This window comes from Leptopilina boulardi, unplaced genomic scaffold (genome assembly GCF_019393585.1).
Source record: "Leptopilina boulardi isolate dan_hultmark-lab unplaced genomic scaffold, ZJU_Lbou_2.1 LbouV2_112, whole genome shotgun sequence".
NCBI classification, from domain to species: domain Eukaryota; kingdom Metazoa; phylum Arthropoda; class Insecta; order Hymenoptera; family Figitidae; genus Leptopilina; species Leptopilina boulardi.
In genome coordinates this window covers 3,655,334-3,676,650 of record NW_026137655.1, presented here as the reverse complement: position 1 = coordinate 3,676,650, position 21,317 = coordinate 3,655,334, and the positions used below count along the sequence as shown (strand labels likewise).

The following is a 21,317-nucleotide window of genomic DNA, read 5'->3' as shown; positions in this document are numbered from 1 at the left end:
TTCTAATTACTTTACCACCACATTCGTGCGGTTTTCCCGAGTTGTCGCGTAACTTTTTTCAGAAATTTTTATTTAGTTTTATTCAACGCTTTAATTTTTTTTACCAACAAGATTTGTTTGGTTGTAGTATTTAATTAATAAAAAAAATATTTACTGAGATATATACTCTGTATTGAATGCTTTTTTCGAAATGTCAATATTAGCAAAATTGAAAAACTCCCACAAATAAATAAAAAAATTATTAATTTTGCTATATTACTCAGGAAAAAAATGTGATAATTTTCGTCTGACTCAAATCTTCTTTTACTACTGATATTACAAGATTTTGACATTTCTGTGTGACTTGAACTGACTCTTACTACTGATACTATAATTATACGACGTTAAACAGTTTTTCACAGAAATTTTTTTTCACATTTAGTCAGTTGATTTTTCGTAATTGCAAAATAAATTTTGTAAAATTGAATATAATAGGAAATGATCTATAATTAAATTTATGATTCTTTGAGTATATTTAAAGTATCGAGAGCGCAATAATTAACGAATTATTTCCAAAAAGCATTCGTCCCTAATTGTTAATTACTTGATTTGATAATAAATTGTTTGCGTGCGCATTATTCGAACACGGTTGTCCATCGTATTAAAATAATTGCGTTCTGTTGACAATATGTTTTAACGCAGTCCTCCGTTTATGATTGAAATCGATTTACGTAAACATGTCTGGCAGGTGGTATATACATTTGTGAATTGTCCGTTACTTGTAAATAGGAGCGCAAACGAACACAAGTTTCAACACAAGTATAGGTGTAAATACGCTGATCTTCTTGTGCAAATACTCTGATCTGCTCGTCCAATCGAAACTCTCTATCTCCATCTCTCTCTATTTCGATGTTTATGCTGTTTCGCCTATTCAGAAAATGTTCCTTATTTTCCCTGTTTTGTAAGTCTTGGCTTTTTTTTCTTCTTTTTCTTTTTCTTATTCTTTTTCTTCTTTTCGCCAAAAGTCGAGATTGTCTTTGTGTTTCGGTTGTCCTTACTCCCTCCTGAAAAAGATTCACGCGGAAGCAGGTGACAAATAAATAATGGAGTAGAAAAACTATCGGAAATCGAAGAAGAAAAAGAAAAAGAATAAGTTTGGTTGGGCGAAAAATCAACTGCCGAAAGTGCGAAAGAGAAGTTTTATTTTCCTCAACAAAGTTGAAGAGACGCACTCACCTGCTAAGCAATATTTGCACTGAACTCTCTCTCTCTCTCTCACTCTCTTGAAAATATTTTTCTTTTACCTAGGCACTTTTCATCAAGTGGAAGCAAGTGCCAAAAGCTTAACAGGCTCCTATCAAATTTTTCACATATTCGTAGAAAACGAAAATTTTCTTCGGTTTAATAAAGAAATTGTTTGAATGATTTTTTTTCTTATTTTATTTATTGTTTTCGATATTTAGGAAAAATTTTCTATTTGTTCTTTGAAGAATTGTAAATTATTTTTTGAAATTAATTTTGAGTTTAATCTAATATTACAAGTGCGTAGGTATATGATTTTCATAATGCTCGTAAACGGAAATCATCATTTTGATTAATATTATAACATTCTATTTTGTAACTTAATTATAGCTCGTGATAATGCTGGAGATGCTTAACTTATGCTTGCTTAGTAAAATACGCACTCAATCCCCCTAAGTATTTATAATCCCGCTGACCTGTTGCTTCTCTTCGGATGAGATTTTCATCATCAGTTATATCAATTATTAATAATTACCAATAATTTCTTGCAGTTGATTGCATCTATACGTTATTATCGAAAACAGGAAATTGATCCATAATCATTAATATGTATGTATATATGAGAATTTACATATATTATTGTATATACACTTTCATTGAATTCGTATACAGCTATTCCAGCGTAAATCATTTTAAAGTCCACTTATTTTATTATGAAATATATGTTTTTATTCATATTTTTTTACATATTTGAATCATTATTTTAATTGCTATATTTTTTTTCCCATTATATTTCGATTTATTTTATTGATAGCAAAAGTTTTCTGTAATTTTTTTAATATTTGAAATAGTTGCCAAGTTTTAATGAAATTTGTCGTTAAAATGTAATTTGAAAACTAATTTCAAAGCGTGAATTTCAGTTACCGTTCGTTCGAAATGCTTTACTTTTGTATCTTCTTTTTTTTATCGTTTTACGCCTGAACAACATCTCATATCTCATGCATAAGGGATGTTTCAACTTACATGACTCCCTCAAGTACTAGAAGTAAAAAAATTACAAGAAAGTTCGTAAAACACGTGACATGTACTGAATACAAAATAGGCAAAATCAAATCATTATACGCTCGAGAAATGTTGGCATTTTGAAAAAAAGTACTATCGTCAATTGTATAAAAAATTTAATATAGAGAGAAAATTTTTCTTTGTTTTTTATAAATAGGAGTGTAAAAAATGATGAAAGAAAACTATTAAATTTCTTACTGTTTTTTAATATCAGTAGTAGAAGACTATATGAGTCAGACGTTAATAATTATAATTCTACAAAGAATTCTTATAATTGCGGTTTTAGTAGTAAAACTTGAAAATAATTTTAACTAGTTATTAAAATTACTAAATTAGTTTAGTTTTCAAAATTGAATATACCTTTAAAATAAAAATATTACTTTGTTAAGATTTGCATTCTAAAATCGAAAAATTACAACGAAATTAATTAATTATTATCTTTTGTTTTAGCTGGAAAACTGATGGCCTGTGCTTGGAACTACTCTCTTTACAAGGTAAGAAAATTATATTTAAAAAAATGAATAACTTAATAATGTTTTTTTCTAAAATTTATGTGGTAGAATTTCTGCTGAAAGCTGTGGTAGCCCACAAGAAATTTTGCCCGCATTTTATTTAAAGTCGACCTCTTTGTTGGGCAAGTGTTTCCAGCAATTTTGAAATACCGTTAAGAGAGTGACGACGATCGTAGGTATATAGACGAGGACAAAGGGGGTGTGAGGAGGGTGTATGTGCGCACCACTTGGTTGTAACACGGTTCGTGCAAAGTGCTCGCAAATCAACCTCGATAAAATGGTAATCGTGCCCCCTATAGAAGTACCTTGCGAATATAGTGGTGGTGGGGAAGATTCGAGATCCTTTTTAACGGAGATTCTTTCCGACGCGACGCGACTAATACGAACCTGCGTGCCAAATCGGGCCAAACTTTACCTACCCCTTACCAACGCGATATCGATTTGGCTGACGACCATTCTTTTTCCAAGCTAATTCCTCGCAGTGAAAAATGTGCCATTTCAGGTTCTACAGTAATCATTATCGGCGTTACGATCAATTATTTCGTTAAATGCTCTCGGGATTTCTTGTTCTTTACTCTCCATATAGCTATGGGTAACAGTTTTCGACAAAACGCCTCCCCTTCCAAAATGTTCTCAATAGATTTTTTTCTAACTTATCGGAATTTATTTTCGAATTAGTATCTTATTCAGTAGTAGAGCTTGCTTTTGGTCAGACAAAATGTTTTCTAATTTTGAGGAAAGTATATCAAAAGTGAGTAATGAAACTAAGTAGTAGTTATAATTAGACGCTATAATTTTGAATTAGTGAATTTTTAATATCAGTAGCAGAAAATAGATAAGGTCAGACAATATGATTTTGGTATCATTATCACTAATTAATGTGGTTGGTATTTGAGACAAAATCAATCTCATTATCCTTATTCAATTGAATTCGAAATTATTCAGTATTTGTATCTATAATTTAGAATATTAGTAATAATATTTAAATAGTGAAAATGAGCTGAAAATAAGCCACATTGCCGAATGTGAATTTAAGATTAGATGAATGTCGTTATACATTCTGGACGCGTTCCAGTTTGATCTATGAGTTGAGCTCGCCAAGAGAGTAAATCACATTTGGGGCAAAGTTGAAAAAGAGCAGGAAAAGCATTATAGAAGATAAAGTGGAAGGTATTTAGATAAAAAGACGTTTGCTATCTACTCCAAAGACGAAATCTATTACTTCGCCTAATGAAATCAATGCTCACATTTCTATTTACAAAATTGCCATTATATTTATCATCATATTAAATTTAAATTTCCATATTATATAATAATGATTTATCAATAAAATAGAGCAAGTTTAATTTGAAAATTGACGTGAATATTTAGGTGACCTAAATGAAATGTGTTTGCGCGTCAAGTTTTTCCTCTTAATTTGAATAATTTAACGTTTGTGAAAGGTGACTAAATCTGGCACAACTTCATTTGCACAAAGATAACAAACAACAAAAGCTGTAGTTTAATTTTCAAGTCTAGTTTATACACATAACCCCGTCCGCGGCGGCAAAAAAAAGGCATATAATAATAAGAATAATAAATCGTGTGCTTTATTAGAATTGAAATTCGTGTTCAGATTCAGTTATCGAGGAAACCGTAAAAGTAGCTCGTGTTGTTTTGTTTTTCCACCGAATCGTAAAGAACGAGCTTCCTTTGCTTTGGAGATCGCTGTTGCGCCGGAAGCTCGCATGTCGGTTGGCAGTTGTCGCATAAGGAGAAACAGGCACTATTTTAAATGCAGGGAAGCGGGCATTACCGAGAGAAACATCGCAGAATCGATAACTCATTCTTAAGGTTGTGTGTTGCTTTTAACTGCACGTATATGTCTCTTTCTCTCTCGCTCTCAAGTTTAGTATGAACCAACACTTGAACAATAGTGTTAACCGCTGTTTCAGATATATAGGTCTCTCTCTCTCTCCCACTATATCTACTAACGATGCTGGATTCAAAATAGTTTTCCTAACAAAATAAAACCTTTCTAAAACAATTTAGTTGAAAAACAAATTCTCTTTTCCCCGCATAAAATTTAGTTACAATTTATTTTCGTTGGATCAACCAAATTTTTGCTTTTATATTTTTTGTCTCATTATAGTCAGACCAATCCATAATTTTTAGTAGAACAAATTTGACAATTGATGAAAAACAAACAAATTTTTAATATTGTCGAGAAAGAAGAGAGCTTTTAAAAAAAGTATATTATCGTGATTTTGTTCGAAATACAGATTTTAGATATTGAGTCCATATGAAACGTTGTCGTTTGAGAGACGTAAAGTGGAATGTTAAATTTTTTTTATTTTGGCGTTTAAAGCACGAAAGGAATGACTGTGATATTCATCTATCAAAGAGTTGGTCTTGAGAGCCTTTAGACGCTGGGTCCAATGAGCCAAAAGGTTCCACGAGAGAGCCACGTTTTCAAAACGACATCCATCATCATAAACAACTCCTCTAAAGAGAGGCGAAAGTCTCAGGTCGACAGAAGTGCCTCTGTATAAAACCCCTTCTTACTTATTAAATAACGATTCTCTCTGATCAATCACGTAACCTTTTGATCTATATAACGAAAACCTTTTGATCTAAAACATTAATTTATTTTCTGAAATTAATATTGTGCCGCTCAACTTATATTAAAATATATTTATATATGGAAAAAACTTCCACTTCAAACAGTTAATATGAAATTGATAATTTATATTCGTCATTAAATTTTAAATTAATTAGAAAATGTTTTAAAATTTTTTGCTTCAAAAAATAATTCAAAAAGAATTTTTAATTTTTGAGAAGAATTTTCATAATCCATTTAAATAATGCAAAAAATGCAAGATCGTAACGAAAGTATATATGCAAAATTCAATAAATAATGTAAATTCTTGAGATGGTGATTGAATTTGGACCATAGTAAAATGCAGCAATGCCTCTAGGCTACACTAACGAAGCGCAAACGTCATTCGCTTCCGCAAGAACGTACTTTAAATGAACGCAAAACAATGATAGAACTACATCGGTACTTTTCAGCAAATTCGAGCACCCGCTCTCGAGAGGATGCAACTTCCGGGATAAATCAAATAGGTATTTCTGAACTGGAGAGAGAACTCTCGCGAGGTTGAGTGGCTGGTAACGCGGATAGAGAATTCGAATATAGAGAGGGATTACGTCGAACCTACGCGAAATATTATATAAAAAAAAAATTGTGGTAATTGGTCCTGATATTCATCGCGAAGAGAGCATTAACATTTTTTATTTTCCAAGAAGTGAAATTCACTTTTATCATTTTAATTCAATTTTTATAATATATGTGCGCTTTGAAAGCCAAAAAGAGACATTTAAGTATTACGTGCTTATTTATTCGAAAAAAAGTCTACAAATTTCAATCCAGTTTCACTAATTTCGTGAATTTTTAAAAATTCAGAAACTTACATCATTTGACATTTGCTATTTCATTCATAATATTTTTATACCATTCATGTTTCGTATTATAATAATGTAAAAATTCTAGTTTTAATTTTAAAACTTTGCCCAATCCTCCAATACTCACTGTTTTATTGTCTACAATCTGAAAATTGCTTCCCGGTAAAAGAATGATATTCCTCTCTTTTGTTTTATAATATTGTTCTATTTTCACCCTTTCATATAATCCATTAAATATCATTTCATAAATAATGTTTCCAAATCCAGGAGGTGGATAACCAACAAATCTTGTAGCAGTTGCGATATTTGAAAAAGCTAGTTTAAATTTTTGCAGAGTAATATATTGTTTAGAAGATATGTTTTGGATAATTGAAATAGGTTTAGATTCGATTCTAAATAACTTTAATTCAAATTGCTCTTCATGATCATCAGATTGTCTCAATGCTAATTTATATAAAGCAATTTTCATCAACTTTGCTTCCTGTGTATCACCTGTTATTCTTCTATATCCTGTTGTTGCATAATTTCTTATGGCATAGTAATCATGAAATGTGCAAGAATATCTTACCCTCTGTTCATTGTAATCTTTAACCATTCTTTTCATCGATGATCCTTCTTCAATTTTACTTCTTACTGTTTTAGTGTAAAAAGAATTGATTCTGAATTCAGCTTCAAATTCTGATATATCGTGGTTTTCAAAATGTAAGTTGTATCTTAATTCATTTAAGAAATCAGGATTGTCTATTATATAGTCTCTACTCCAAATGGGTTCTTTAAAGGAATTGTTTTTCAGCCAATCATTAACAAATCGCATAAGAGTTGCGTTATCTGGAAATGTGTATTTTGCAAGTATATTGTGTATTATATTTCCAGAAAGATTGGACTTTTCCTTAATGAAGTTTACTGCTTCTTTTTCGTAGTTAGATTTTTCATTTAAAAGTCGCCGTCTTCGGCAAACATAAATATATTTTTCCTCTTCATTACATTTTTCATCATAATCATTAATTGATATTCCAGAAAATAAAAGTTTAGTCGGTCTTCTCCATAGTTGATTATTAATTTCATACATAAAATGATTAGGTTCAGGTTGAAAACTTACGTTATTTAAAGCAATAAAAGTATTCTTTTCTTTTTCCAAATCCCCTTGGCAGAAAAATCTCTCGTCATTAAATTCAGAGCCAGTTCTCAATTGTGCAATTTCTGAAATATTGGCAGATAAAAAAATAAACTTATAACCATAACCAGTATTACTATGATTTTGCAAAGTGTTTACAAAAACCAGTCGACTACTATTTTTACCAATAGTATAAATGCTTTTGTACAAATTGGATTTTAATGTTAATATCTTAGAAAGACTACTTGTGATTGACGTAAAACTGAAATCAGTTTTTTCTTTTAAAGAATTAATTATTTTTTCAAGTAATCTTATTGCGTCCTTGGTTGCATAGGTTAATTGAAATCCAGGATTTTTTAAATGTAAAGAAATATCCTCAAATATTTTATTTATATTTAATACATTTGTTATTGAGAATTTATATTTTTTCCCCGTTAGAATTTTATTTAGTGTTTCATAAATTGCATTTTTTGAAAATATTGATCTGATTGTTGTGCCTAATGAATGTGAACAGGCGTATAAATATTTTATTTTATCTGATGCACAAATACTTCCATAATTGTTCTCCGACATATTTGATAAACAAGGGTAATATGGCACTAAAGATAAACCGAATTCCTTCCACCAATTATTTTTCAATGGTTTTTTGTGTTCTTGATAATAATTATCTAAATATATCAACTGTGATTCTAATCGCAATTTTTTGTACTTAATAAAATTTTTAAAAAATTCGTTCATGTTTTCATTAGTTGTTTTTAAAATTTTTGTAAGTTGCGATGTATCAGATAATTTTTTAAAACATTTCTTAATTTCTTGCTGAAAAAAATGTTGGTTGTCAGCATTATTTATTAAAATTACATTGTAATCTTCTCGTTTTAATATAAAGTAGTTAAATGTTTTGTTGTTGGTAAAATAAAATTCCAAAATGTCGCACGGTGAGTGTTCTGACTTTGATAAATCATCATCAGATTCTAGTAGTTTTACAATAATTTGATCTTGGTCAAATTTGTCTGTTAGAGATTTGGGAAAGACCTCTTGCATTAATTGAAAATCATATGATTCATATAATTCACTGATTGTATAAATTTGACTCATAAAGAATTGTTTTAAATTAGGTAGCGGTTTGTCAATTTTACATTGATAGGATTCTGGATAATGTAAATGAATTGGAAGTCGTAAAATTTCTTTGGTTACTGCTAAATAAGTACAATTTTGCTCTAGAAAAGTTTTCAACAATGAGGCACTACTTTGGAAATTAGAAAGTGCCAAATGCATTTTCACTGTGTAATTATTCTTTAAATTGACTTCTGGATCATTAATTGCTTTAGCCATATATTGAAATAATTCTTGATAAGCTGTCTGCCAGAAATTTGATTTCGAAATTATATTTTCCATGTTTTCGAAGACAAATAAATAATTTGAATTTGAAATATAATACGAAAGAGCAGGAAGAGCAAACGCTTTCAACATTTCAAAATTCTTCTCGTCAGTTAGAATTAATTTTTCAATTACACGTCCAATTAATAAGTATTCTTCAAATAAATTTTCCTCAGTTAGATTTGCAATACTGCTTTCAAAATCATTACAATAGGCAGTATTTATTCTTCCCGGTCGAAGGAACATTAAACCAGCTTGAGCATAAATATATTCATGAGACAATAAACTAAGATTAGCTTTTGGTCGAGGAAACAGAGGCAATATTATATCGTTGTATATTCTATTTACTGATAAATTACTAAGACTCGATCTGTCGTCATATTCGTTTTGAAAAAATGTATTCTCAAGATTAATTCTTATCATATTCAATATTTTAGTTATTTGAAAATTTTTCGCTCTACAAAAAACATCTGCCAAGAAGCCATAAATATTACCATATTTGTCAAATATTAAAGAACTAATAATGTAGTCGAACATCACGTTAACAAAAGTGATATCAAAATATTCGTCGTCTTTTGCTCCATAAAGATCGCTGCCTTTTAACAAATTTCTTATTAATTTATTTTTCTTCTCAGAATTATTCTGATTGTCTTCTAAGTATTTATAGAGCGCATTAACAATTGGGATTTGTTTAGTTTGGTCGATTTCTGACAGGTAATTTTCAATGAATAAAAAGTCACTAAGTATGTTTAAGTAATTAAAAATTGGTACAAGCTGTACAGTTTCCAGTGCATTTTTAAATGTACCCATTCTTGAAAGTTGATTTTATAAGTTTAAAATTTATATTTACCAGTCTATGAATAGTAAGAAGGTATTACAGTGTGTTAGTTGTCACTGATTTCACTGTCGTTTCATTCAATGAAGATGACAGTATGTATAGAAATTGAAATAATATCTGAAAATAAATTATAAATAAAATAAATATTAATAATTGAGACTCACTCTCTCTTTCTAATTAAATTTAAATTAGTAAAACATTATTATACCTCGTATTGTTTATGAAAAAGCAGTTACTGATCTAAATGTGAGAATTATCACGGTTCATGGATATATATATATATACGCAACTTAAAAATGTTTAGATAAAATTGTTGTTTATCTATAAACAAATTTTTTTACAATTTGTTTCGTTTTATTGATATAATTGAAAAATTAAAATATTATCTTTATTGATAAAATAGAATATTTCAAAAAACTAATATTTTCGTAACGATTACAATAGAAAAACATTTTTTTTCTTGTTATTTGTTAGCTCGTTTATTTTACTTCACGCGAAGACACGTGTGGTTCTTTTGTGTTTCAAGGTAATATTCAATAACAATACTAAACAAGTTGTAAATTCAGATGTTCATTAGATGAACTTTAACTTTAACTTTAACTTTCATTAATTTATTAAATTTACCTCAAATGTAAATTTTATATATACCAATCGATTCGTTTACATGTAAGGAATACAATTATTTCATCTATAAACTTAAATTTAAATAATCACAAAATTTTATAGCCAAAATGTGAATTTTTGATTTTTTAACTTTCATTAATTCACATACATCCGGACAATTGATCAGGATCTCATATAACATGTTTATATATAGAGAAAAATTTGTTTCCGACACTTTGAAAATTTTTACAAACGAAAGGACTACAAAGCTTCCTCCACGAGGAAGCAAAATAATTCATCTTAAGAAAACTAACTTACAAAATATTTAATTTATTTATTAATAATTAATTAATTAATTATTTAATAATTTTATTATTAATATTTAAAATTTAAATATACCTTCGATGGTAGTAGTAAATTTAATAGAAATTGCAATTTTTTAAAATCAGAACGAGCTTTAAAATTATCTCAAAAAAAAAAACTTTTAAACGAACAGCGTTGGCAAATTTATTGGCCGTAAAAGAAGATAGTGCGATTTTTGCGCACTATTGACTTTTAAATTCAATAACTCTCTGATAAATAATCAATTTCAAAAAAAGAATATCAACAAAATAGAAGTTTTTATATAAGAAAAAAATGTTTTGTAAAAAAAACGTTTATTTATTCGTATATGGAAAAACTAATATTCTTTTGTTGAAAAAATATATATTTAGTTCATTTACAAAACATTAATATTATATTAAATTCTATAGTAATACGACTTTTTTTATATATATTTGTTTCCATGAGTATTACTAACCTTTGTATGTATCTTTTGTGCTTCTTCCCAATTCCAGGAAGACATTGTTGTTTACATTCTGAAAAAGAATTTACATTTTCATTAAAAATTCTCATATTAGAGGTAGTTTTTTTAAAAAAAATTTAATTTTGAAATGCAGAAACTGAAAATGTGTACATGTATCAAATATAAGAGAAATCTGTTTTATTTTTTAAAATAGCGTAAAAATAAGAGAATGATAAATCTTAAAAAGAAAAACCTTTTTTGATCTTCTACCGGATAAATGTTATTTTCCATTAAATTATCATTTCTTAATTCGTTTTCTGCTTTTATTAAACTTCCGATTCAGAATCGGGTTCCACGGGACTCGTGGGAGAGAAGTTGCAAGTTTCGATTACTTTAATACTATTAATTTAAGTTGAAATTTCTGTAGAACTTGACGAAGAATGATGAATAAAGTTAGAGGAGGAAAGTAAAGTAAAGAATTGGAGAGATCGTTTAATGAATCCTAGATCAGGTTTGATAAGGTATTAAGAGAAGAGAAAGGAAGTTCATATTTGATTATTATTATGTGAGAAATTACAAAAATTTATATTAATTTAACTGGGCGAGTAAAATACTAATTTTCTAATTAGATTATTTTATGAGAATTTCCTTTTCAATTTAATAATTTTTCCAAATGTTTGGATTTTGGTAAATATTAGAAAAAAAAATTGTTTCCATTTTCCGAAAATAAGATAAAGATTTGTTTTTATAAAAATTTACTTTTTTGTAAAAGAAACCAAGAAACTTAAACTTGTTAATCGAAACTTTATCTTTTTGATAAAATTCAAGCTAATGAAAAATGTTGTCCCTCTTTTCAAAAATTTATAAACATTTTTAATTAAAACTTTTGTATAAATTTGATGTTATTGATTTAATATTTTTTTCATTGACAAATATCTGATGGCAATTTCTTTTAAAAATTGTAAATTAATGCAAAGAAGTTTAAACTATCATTCAATACATATTTCGAAATATCGTTTGAATTCCCCTAAATTTGAATAATTCTAGGGATATGCTCGCATAGAGATGGTTTGTTTAACTTTAGAGAGAGAATAAGCGCTAGGGGATCTCGTACACGCTTATAATCTAGAATTATTTCAGACCAATGTGCATGAATATGCAAAGGGTCTCTCTCCCTCTCTCTATCTCACACAAGGTACAAACTCAGTGTGTTGGCGAGTGATTATTTGGTGTGTGCCAGGAGTCACTTGCAAAATCGAAAGCACAGTCTGAGTTCGAAGCGAACAACTTGATACCCCACACACACCGGATGGCGCACAAGCATGTCACTCTCGTGAACTCAAAAGTTTCTTAATTACCGGGCAACGGAAGTGTACACGCGGATATAAAGCGACTCAATGCGAATTATTGCAATTCTTCATCACGGAAACATGGGGGGAAGGGGGAAAGATGGATTTTTCTGGTACCTCTTGAATTTTTACCTTACGCTATACGATGCAGAAAAAAGAGGAGGGTGAAAAAAAAGAACAAGAAAACGAAGAAAGAGAACTCGAAATCGAGCGTCAGCAACGGGGGACGACGCACGAACGAACGAATCGAGACCATAATGAAATCGGTTTTCGCTTAGCGCGCTTTCAAGAAGCCTTTATTAAATCCGCAATTCTGGTTTTTTTATTTGACTTATCGTCTAGCAGAATCCTACTTGAATTCCCTTCCTTTTTTTTGTCGTGCGATACCGTCCTTTTTAAAGAGTTCACTGACGATATATATATATTTTTCTATTGACGATTTTATCGTGAAAATTCCTTTTAATGAAATTATAGTTGAAGTACATAATTCAGATGTTAATTAATTTTTTTTCATTTCTCATTTCATCTAGTGTCGATAATAAAAACAACATTCTTGTAAGATAAAAAAATTCGATCAATACGTGCTTCGTGAGACTGAAATTTTTTTTTATTTTTATCACTAAAGTATATATTAAATAATAAAAAAGCAATGATGAATTAAAAATGTTATTGTCATTTAGTAAAAATTTTTTTAATGATATACTAATTTAATTGAATATTTAAATTTGTTCAAATATGCGGAAATTATCTTGCCATATTCTTGAATTCATTAAAATTCTAATAATACGATATTGATTTATCCGTTATTTCAAAAAGATGGCAAAATTTAATTAAAATTTTCATAACAATAAACTAAAATTAATATTTTAATATAATATTAATAATAAAAAAATATATATAACTTTTTAAGATATAATTAATGTAAATAAAAATAGTATAATCGTTGGATTAATTATTTTTTGAATTTATTAATGATCTGAAAGAACACTCAATGTTTTCTACATATTCGTCATTAGTTTATTTTTTTTCTTTCTATATACATAAATTTTAATGATGCCCAGAAAAAAAAACCTCTTGTACTCACTTAAACTCTTTTTCTTTTACGTCATTAAATATACTTTTTTTAAAAAAAAACACGCAATAACTTCTTGAGTGATTTGAATTTAAAACCAATTAGAATCTACAAATTCGTTCATGAACTAATATTGAAAATTGATTTTCTAAATGAATGAATTTGGGCTTTTTGAAGTAGAAAATTTTATTATTGCAAAAAATGAAAGTATAGAAAAAAAATCCACTCTATAATTCATTTGGTAATTTTTATTTAACTGGTTTTTTATTTGTTTTGAAAAAATATATCATCTTTTACAAGTTTCGCTTAATTTTTTGCCTTACTTTTTCTTTTTTAGCAAAGTTTTATATATTTATGAGAAAAGAATTTAAAAAATTAAAATGTTTTTGTTAAAGTGTGCGGAAATTACCTTGCCGCATACTTGAATTCATTGAAATTATGACAATACGATATTCTTTTATCTGTTTTGAAAAGATCGTAAAATTTAATTAAAATTTTTCAAGACAATAACTTTGATTTATCGTCGAGAAATATAATAGGCTTTTATAAAAAAAAAATTTCCTTTCCTTATTTTTGACCTCAATCAAATACAACTCTCATTGAAAAATTGTAAAGGATTTTTTTTATATTTAAAATATGTTACATATATTTTTTTTGGTAAAAAATTATTTTATTTACATACATTTTTAATTTTCTTTTTATGTTTATTTTTGTAATGGAAATAATATAATATTAATAGTGAAATAACTGAAAAAAAATTTGGTTAAAGAAATATCTTTTTACTCAGTGCTTTTTTTTAGTGGGGAAAAATTCTTTCTCCATTTTATATTTAAAATAACACATTTTTCGCATTTGTGAAGAGAGATAGTAATAAAAATATTGTCAATGAAAAGATTTTTCCATTATGAAAGAGATATATATTTATTCAAACGCAGAATGTAGTTCCAAAGTATTTAAAAAAAATTACATATCTCGGAAATATTTTTTGCAAATTAATTTTATTTTTATTAATATCAAAAATGAATATTTGGGTGGTAGAATAATATTTTTGTGAACAAAGAAAATGAGGAGGGTTCATTAGGTTTCTGCAAGATTGTTTGAACGCGCGGTATAAGAAAATATGTAAAAAGCGAATTACTGAATTATTCATAGTGTTCCTATAGGCCTGATGAAATTGACCATTAATCGTGTGTGATTTATTTGGTGGTTTTAGGAAGGTTAAAAGGTAAGCTATCGCACACACACTCGCTCCGTGGAATAACTGTCTTCCCTTTCCCGATTTAATGGAAAGTGAAGCAATCCCTACGTTTGCTAAAATTATTGCCATTATACATTCGCAAGATCCCCGAGTGGGGTAAGAGAGAAAGAGAGGGAGAGAGAGGGGACAAACTACCTTTTGCCCGCGCGCTAAGGGTTGTGTAGATATAACTTGTTAGATTAGTTTTAGATTCAGTTGGTTAGGCCAGTACCTACTTTAGATTGCTTTGAATATTTGACACAGAAATGGCTTTCTGAAATTTCCTTGAATCCAGGAGAAAATTTATAATTCCTCACGCTTGTCTCCTTCTGCTCTCTATAATATTCTCTATACTAATTTTGAATTTCTTCGAGCCACCTCAAAGAGAATTATTGTTCGATTGATCCATTTGTGTAATAACCTATATTTCTCTCTTTGTACTATTTCTATTCAGATTTTTCAAATCAAATGCATTTCGAAAATACTCATTTTAGAAAATGTAGTATACTATTGATTGTTGTATAAAAATATAAAAAGTTTTCGTGACGCACGGATATTATAAATTTTTTATCAAGACATTTCCTTTTTTATATCAGTAGTAAAAAAATAGTATTTCTCAATTTTAGTACCAGTGGAAAAGAAAAGTTTTAGTTGGACAATTTTTTTTTCAAATTCTTATTTTAGTATCAGTAGTTGTAGAAAGTTTTGAACAAGTTTAGACAACAAGTTTTGAAATCTTGTAGTTTTCGTATCATGAGTAAAAGTTTGTTTCAGTGTCAGACAAAACATTAAGTTCTTGTGATTTTTGTAGAAGCCAGACATTTGTGACAGTTTAAATGATACGTTTTATTATGTTTACCAATTTTTGTAATTTTCACAGATCAGAATGGAATTTTGAAAATGATAAATTCAATTTTCATATTTTTTATGATTTACACACGTATGTAGACTCTGCTTATTTACCGGGAGCATGAAATTCAATTACGAGTTGGTCTCACGAAGGGTGGAAAACCACTATAGACGAAAGCTTAACCCCAAAGTCTTCGAATCCAACCTTCTATTCCGTTTTCTTCATTCTCTCTTTTTTTCATTGAAGAGAACGCATATACACATGCTTGGTACTTTCATGTTCACACTTCACATCTCCCTTTCTTCTCGAATATGCTGTACAATTGTTGAAGTGTAGTTCCTCTTTTCTCAGAAAATGTGAACTGTCAGATTTATTCCTGAATTCAAATAAAATGTACGTTGAAAATATATTAAAAATAAAGTTAACATGACAAATATAGTTTACATATAAATAATTAAATTTAATAAATATTTATTTGCTGTTAATAGCAAATCTTGAATAGTTCGAATTTGATATTAAATTTTGAAATGAAATTTCTTGTTTGCGTTAAAATTATATAGATAAATTAATTTAACGTTTGTTTTTTTAATTGTTACATTTTAATTAAAATTATTATTGACCATCTGAAAATGAGTCCATGTTAATCAACAGTATTATCTTATTGTAATATTTAATCATCTGGTAATAATTTATGATTGTTGAAACCAATTTAATTAACAAATTTTAACATCACATGAAAATTAGTTATTTATTGTTGATGAAACTCAAAGAGTGAAGTTTGTACGTCAAACATTCTGAAACTGTATTGTTTTTGTTAATTAAGTTTATTTAAACAATCATGAATTGTTCTTGCATGCACAAATAATTTAGTAATTGGATATTGATTACACAAAAAAGAACACGATATTTCATTAATATTACTTTTCTCAAAACATATATATAATTAATGGGAAGACAGGAACTATTTAATTATTTAAATTAGTGAAGATAGTGAATATTTAAATTTTAAAATAATTGTAGTTATATGTATATTTAAACATTGTTCTGAATTTTAAAAGATATATGTATATTTCTTCTCTTTAGAGATGAGGGGAGTATAAAATTTGCAACAAATATTACTTATTCACTGTCAGTGAATCTTACATTCAGCACGCGAAATTCTCTCTCGGTTAATATACATTTGATTCTGAAATATTCTTGTCCTATTCTATATAAGAGCAGAGAAATCGACTAGCATTGATTTAACAGTTGAATAAAGCATATATTAAATTTTACTTATTGATATACACTGTTCGTATAAAATAGATCAATTAAGTTTATGTTATATTATTTTTAATATTCATTTTCTAAAAAATTAAACATATTCACTTTTTTACTTTGAAAAGTAAAAAAAGTTGATTTAAAATATTAATTTTTTTAATAATCGAATTTTATAGGAATATATATTTAAATGAGAGAAAATTTCATTCATTTTCAATGACATAACATTTGTTAAATAAATCATATTCTCTAGTTTTAATTATTGAAGTTGCATTTCACTGACGATAAAATATTTTCCTTTTTTTATGATATTGCGAAAGTTTCTTTTATATATTGATCATTTATCAAGAAGGTTTTTCAGTTTAATATCTCCTGTAGGAGATAAAAAATTTATTTTATCATTCCCATGCAGAAACTGTTTTCTGTCTTCGTTTTATTTCATCCCTTCTAGGATTATCCAACTCAGATTTAACTTGAAGTAACACAACTTTATAATACGGCTTGAGCTGGAAATTTCTGACTTTAATAGTTTTGAGTTTTCCGTCCAAAGATCGATGGGATTAAAAGAAGTTAAAGTTCAACTGCCTTTGCAGGTTCCTTATGATTTAAGCTTCATCGTTAATGTGAAGATCCATTTATGGGTTAAAAATTTCAAAATCATTTCTTTCAAAAATATTTTCTTTTGATTCCATCCAATGATAGAAATAGAACATTTTTTCTTTCTTGTTTTCTCATGGAGAATGTATGTAAACATTATTGGATTTTTCAAATTATTCACATTTTTGTAGTAGTAATAAAAGTCAACTGCAATCAGTCAGTGATTTTTGAAATCTTTTCATATATTTGATATCAAGTAGTAAAAGTTGGTTGTAGTCAGACTTGTTGAATTTTCGTACTTGTCGTATCAGTTGAGTAAACGGGAGTTTTGACAATACAGAAGTTTTTTTACTGTCAGTAGTAAAAGTAAATTTAAGGCGGACAAAATGGTTCTAATTCGTGAAATTTTAGTATTAGTAGTAAAAGTGAGTTGCAGTTGGAGTTTTTAAATTTTTGTCATTGCGTTATCAGTGGTAAAAGATAGAGTTCGTATAAGACCTGAATTCTTGTAATTTTTGAATCAGTAGTAAAAAAGGGTTGCAGACAGACACAAATGTTATATTTCGTATCAGTAGAAAATGTAAATTTTAGTCAGACAAGACCGTTTAAATTTGTTTAATTTAAGTAAATCATTAGTGCAGATAAGTTTTAGTCAGACTTTCTAATTAGGTAGCAATAGAAAAAAATTTAGTTTCAGTTATCGTTTTTTTCAACTTTTTGTAATTTTTGTTTCGTTAGCTAAAAAGGTAAAAAGTACAAAGAAGCAAAGTGTCTATGAATAATCATAAAAAATTCACGCTCTAACTTGGCAATGGGTTCTTTTTAAACACATAAAGTGCTAATGTATCTTATCTTTATTATATATTCTTGTTCTAGACTAGACTGCATGGAACCTGTTTAGTTAATGTCAAAGTCAACGAACTTCGCTCTGAGGTGTATAGCGTAATCGATTTTAATACTCTGATAAGCTTGCGAATGAAGAACTTTGCCTTTATATATATTTTTATTAAACAGGTATATCCTTTCACTGTACATTCATGACGCAAGCTATTCATCTCACATGCTTACGAGAAATTCTCTATCTAAAGCAAGTCGTATTATTCTTTATTGTTCAAAATTAAATTTTTAATCAAAATGTTCCAAGTAAATTTAAACTATAATTTTATAATTAAAAAATCTATAGTCTATAATTAAAATCTTTGAAAATTCAAAAAGAAAAGTTTTATAAATTGTTCATTTTTCTTACAAAATATTTGCTAAACGAAATTTGTTTTCATTTTTACATAGCCGTATGTCAAAGTGCAAATCGATCCAGTAATTTTTTCGACAGTTATCGCTTCAACAAGTTTTTCTATTCACAGAGTGACGGACAGACATACAGACACTTTGATTTTCAGACCTCAAATTTGTAATAGTTCGTTGAGAATATAAAGCAAAAAGTGAGCTTATTATGTAATATCTTTTTGAAATGAATGTGAATAAAAGCGGAGCAAAAAATAACACGAAAGAGTAGATTGAAAAATGCGAAACATTTTAAATAGTAGGAAAAATAAAAAAAAAAAATTAAGAACAAGTTATTAAAAAGTTCTTTTTAAATTATGCGAATTTTTTTTTTATTAACCTTTTTTCAGACTATTCTTATGCTTTATTAAATACAATATGGACTGTGATGTTTAATTTAGAAAATCTTTTAAAAAGTAAATTTTAATAATGTTGCTTTAGAGTTGGGAGTTAACAAGAAAATTTTCATGAGACTTGACGATAGTGATGCTAAGAAATGAAAGCAAAATAAGATATTTAATAAGATATTGGCTTTACTTTCTTAATGTATTATTTAATATTTTCTCGTTATCTATATTTCGATTGAATATATACACAAATAAACATGTACACATAAATTACCATCATCCTCGGATCGTTGGAACGATATATGAAAAAATGAGTTTAGAGATAGAATTTATTTCCTTCCAACAAGAGAAATATAAAATCAATTTTTAATTTGTAAAATTAGATGTATGCATTTTATATATCGAGCTAAATCATAAATTTCAAATAAATGTCAAAAAAAGCCAACAATAAAGAAAATGTATACAAAAAATAACAACCAATCAGTCTCTTCCATTCTCGTTTCTCGCTCAGGTGAACGTAAAACTTTGCAGAACAATAAAAAAAAAGTTTTTATTTTTTCATTTTTCCTATCCTTCGTTTTTTTAGATGTTCAGCCATGTTAACATCACGATTCTTCATTCAACGAAACGAAAAAGGGATGGGGAAAGAAAATTTACCGAACTCCCATATGATGTATGTTAGGCTCGTAAAATGGGTTATATGATTCAAAAAAGAAGTGTTCCAAGAAAAGCGGCATAAAACAGGAATATAAAAAAAAATATGAAAAATCAGAAGCACTCGTCGACGAAATTTAAGATATAGGATTACATTTCGCTGAAGAAACATTTTATCCCCGAGTATGCCATAAAATAGAAAATTACATTATTACTTGATTATTTTATACATTATTAAAATTGCTTCCTTTCGCATATACATAAAGTTGTTAAAATGAAACATAAGAGTTTTTTGAAAAATTATTACGTAAAGTGGTCGACAAAATATTACCACAATATATATATATAGGTATATGGAAACTATTTTAAAAATCGGAAATTGAATTTAGCAAGTGCCCGGAAAATTGAACTTTCACCGAGATTAGAAAATCACAAAATCGTTTTATATTCATTTTCTATCTCTAGATCAAAATATCAAATGTAGGTTACTGATTTGAATCAGTAAATATACAATATAAAAATATATTAACTGTGACAAAATAATATAAAATTGTAATTAACCGTTTGGTTAAAAAAATTTAATTAACTTTTTTCACGATTTTTTTAAAATCAAAAATATGTTTTTCTTTTTCAGAAACTGCAATAAAAACGGAGTCTCGAAAGAAATTGGCTTTAAAAAATTATGGATTCGATTTGGTGAGTTTTTTATTATTTTTTTTTCTAATAGGAATTTTTTTAGTTTTATTTTTTTAGGGAAATTAAAAATGTGACCCTTGCTCTCTCGCATCAAATTGTTTATAATAATCCAAAAAATGTGAACTACCTCATCAACACTTATTTGTAATAAATTTGGGCCATCGATTTTACGAACTTCCTTCTAACGTTTGAAATCACATCACGAAAACGTTTCACACCAAAGTATTGAAGTACACTAATTTTAAAACTGTCATAAAGTTTATAAGTATTTGCTAAAAAAAATTTCTCTTTTGGTATTTTTCACTCGCGCACTATTTAGTGGATATTAATGATGTGTTTTTTGAATGAGAAAAAAATAAAAAAAATAAATGTTTTCATATTGGAAGTATTTCTCACGTAAACGTGGTGGCGCGGAAGATATGACGACGGGGAGAAAGGTCGTAGCACGTGGTACCGCTTCGTGCGCCCACGCTAGACTGGCACTCTAGCGGTCCGTCTGACTCTATACCGACTGTACCTACTTGCTGGTTGGCTGACTAGACTTTGCCTCTGACAATGTCGAAGCATTTTGGCTTGACGCTTGTCCGTTTGTGTACCTGTAGGTATCAGCTGCTTTTATATATCACTTAGATCACTAGAAACGATGAGCCAATCTTCCAAATTTATCGTCAGTTTGGATCCATATAGCTACAATATTCATTCGCATTTTCCGTAATAAAGGGAGATGAATAATTAAACTACAGAATTAAAATAGATTTCATTGATTTAACTCATTTTAAATTGAATTTCTACATTTGCTATGTTAATTAAAGACAATTCGTTTATCAACGAAAAAACGATATTCTCAATGTAAGAGTATATCTTGGCTTTAATTCATTTATTTTGTTATAACAGTTAAAATATATTATTCTTAATATAGAAAAAAATTCTTGAATTGAGAATTAAATTTTGCGTGTTCTACGCATATTGTATAATCAATAAACAATGAATTAAATTTTGATGTGGTTTTCGTACCATTC

General features: G+C 28.0%; 2 protein-coding genes across 2 annotated transcripts in view; both read right to left on the bottom strand.

Annotated features, from left to right (window-relative positions):
* The window catches only part of LOC127281318 (protein artichoke-like), a 69,283-nt gene extending 48,496 nt beyond the window's left edge, over positions 1 to 20,787 (bottom strand). The window contains exons 1-2 of the mRNA XM_051304978.1: positions 20,426 to 20,787; positions 10,971 to 11,028 (exon numbers count right to left, since the gene is read on the bottom strand). The gene's annotated coding sequence lies outside the window, so the exon portion shown is untranslated. The remainder of the gene's footprint in view (positions 1 to 10,970; positions 11,029 to 20,425) is intronic.
* On the bottom strand, positions 6,156 to 9,805 carry LOC127281331 (uncharacterized). Its single transcript, XM_051305000.1, has 2 exons — positions 9,777 to 9,805; positions 6,156 to 9,685 (listed from the first exon to the last, which is right to left on the bottom strand). Exon 2 carries the CDS (start codon positions 9,538 to 9,540, stop codon positions 6,250 to 6,252), a length of 3,291 nt encoding a protein of 1,096 aa, XP_051160957.1. The 5' UTR covers positions 9,541 to 9,685; positions 9,777 to 9,805; the 3' UTR covers positions 6,156 to 6,249.
* Positions 20,788 to 21,317: the final 530 nt, after the last annotated feature.

Excerpts from the sequence above, each read along its gene's own strand:
- LOC127281331 (XM_051305000.1), bottom strand. The coding sequence starts at position 9,540 with ATGGGTACATTTAAAAATGCACTGGAAACTGTACAGCTTGTACCAATT.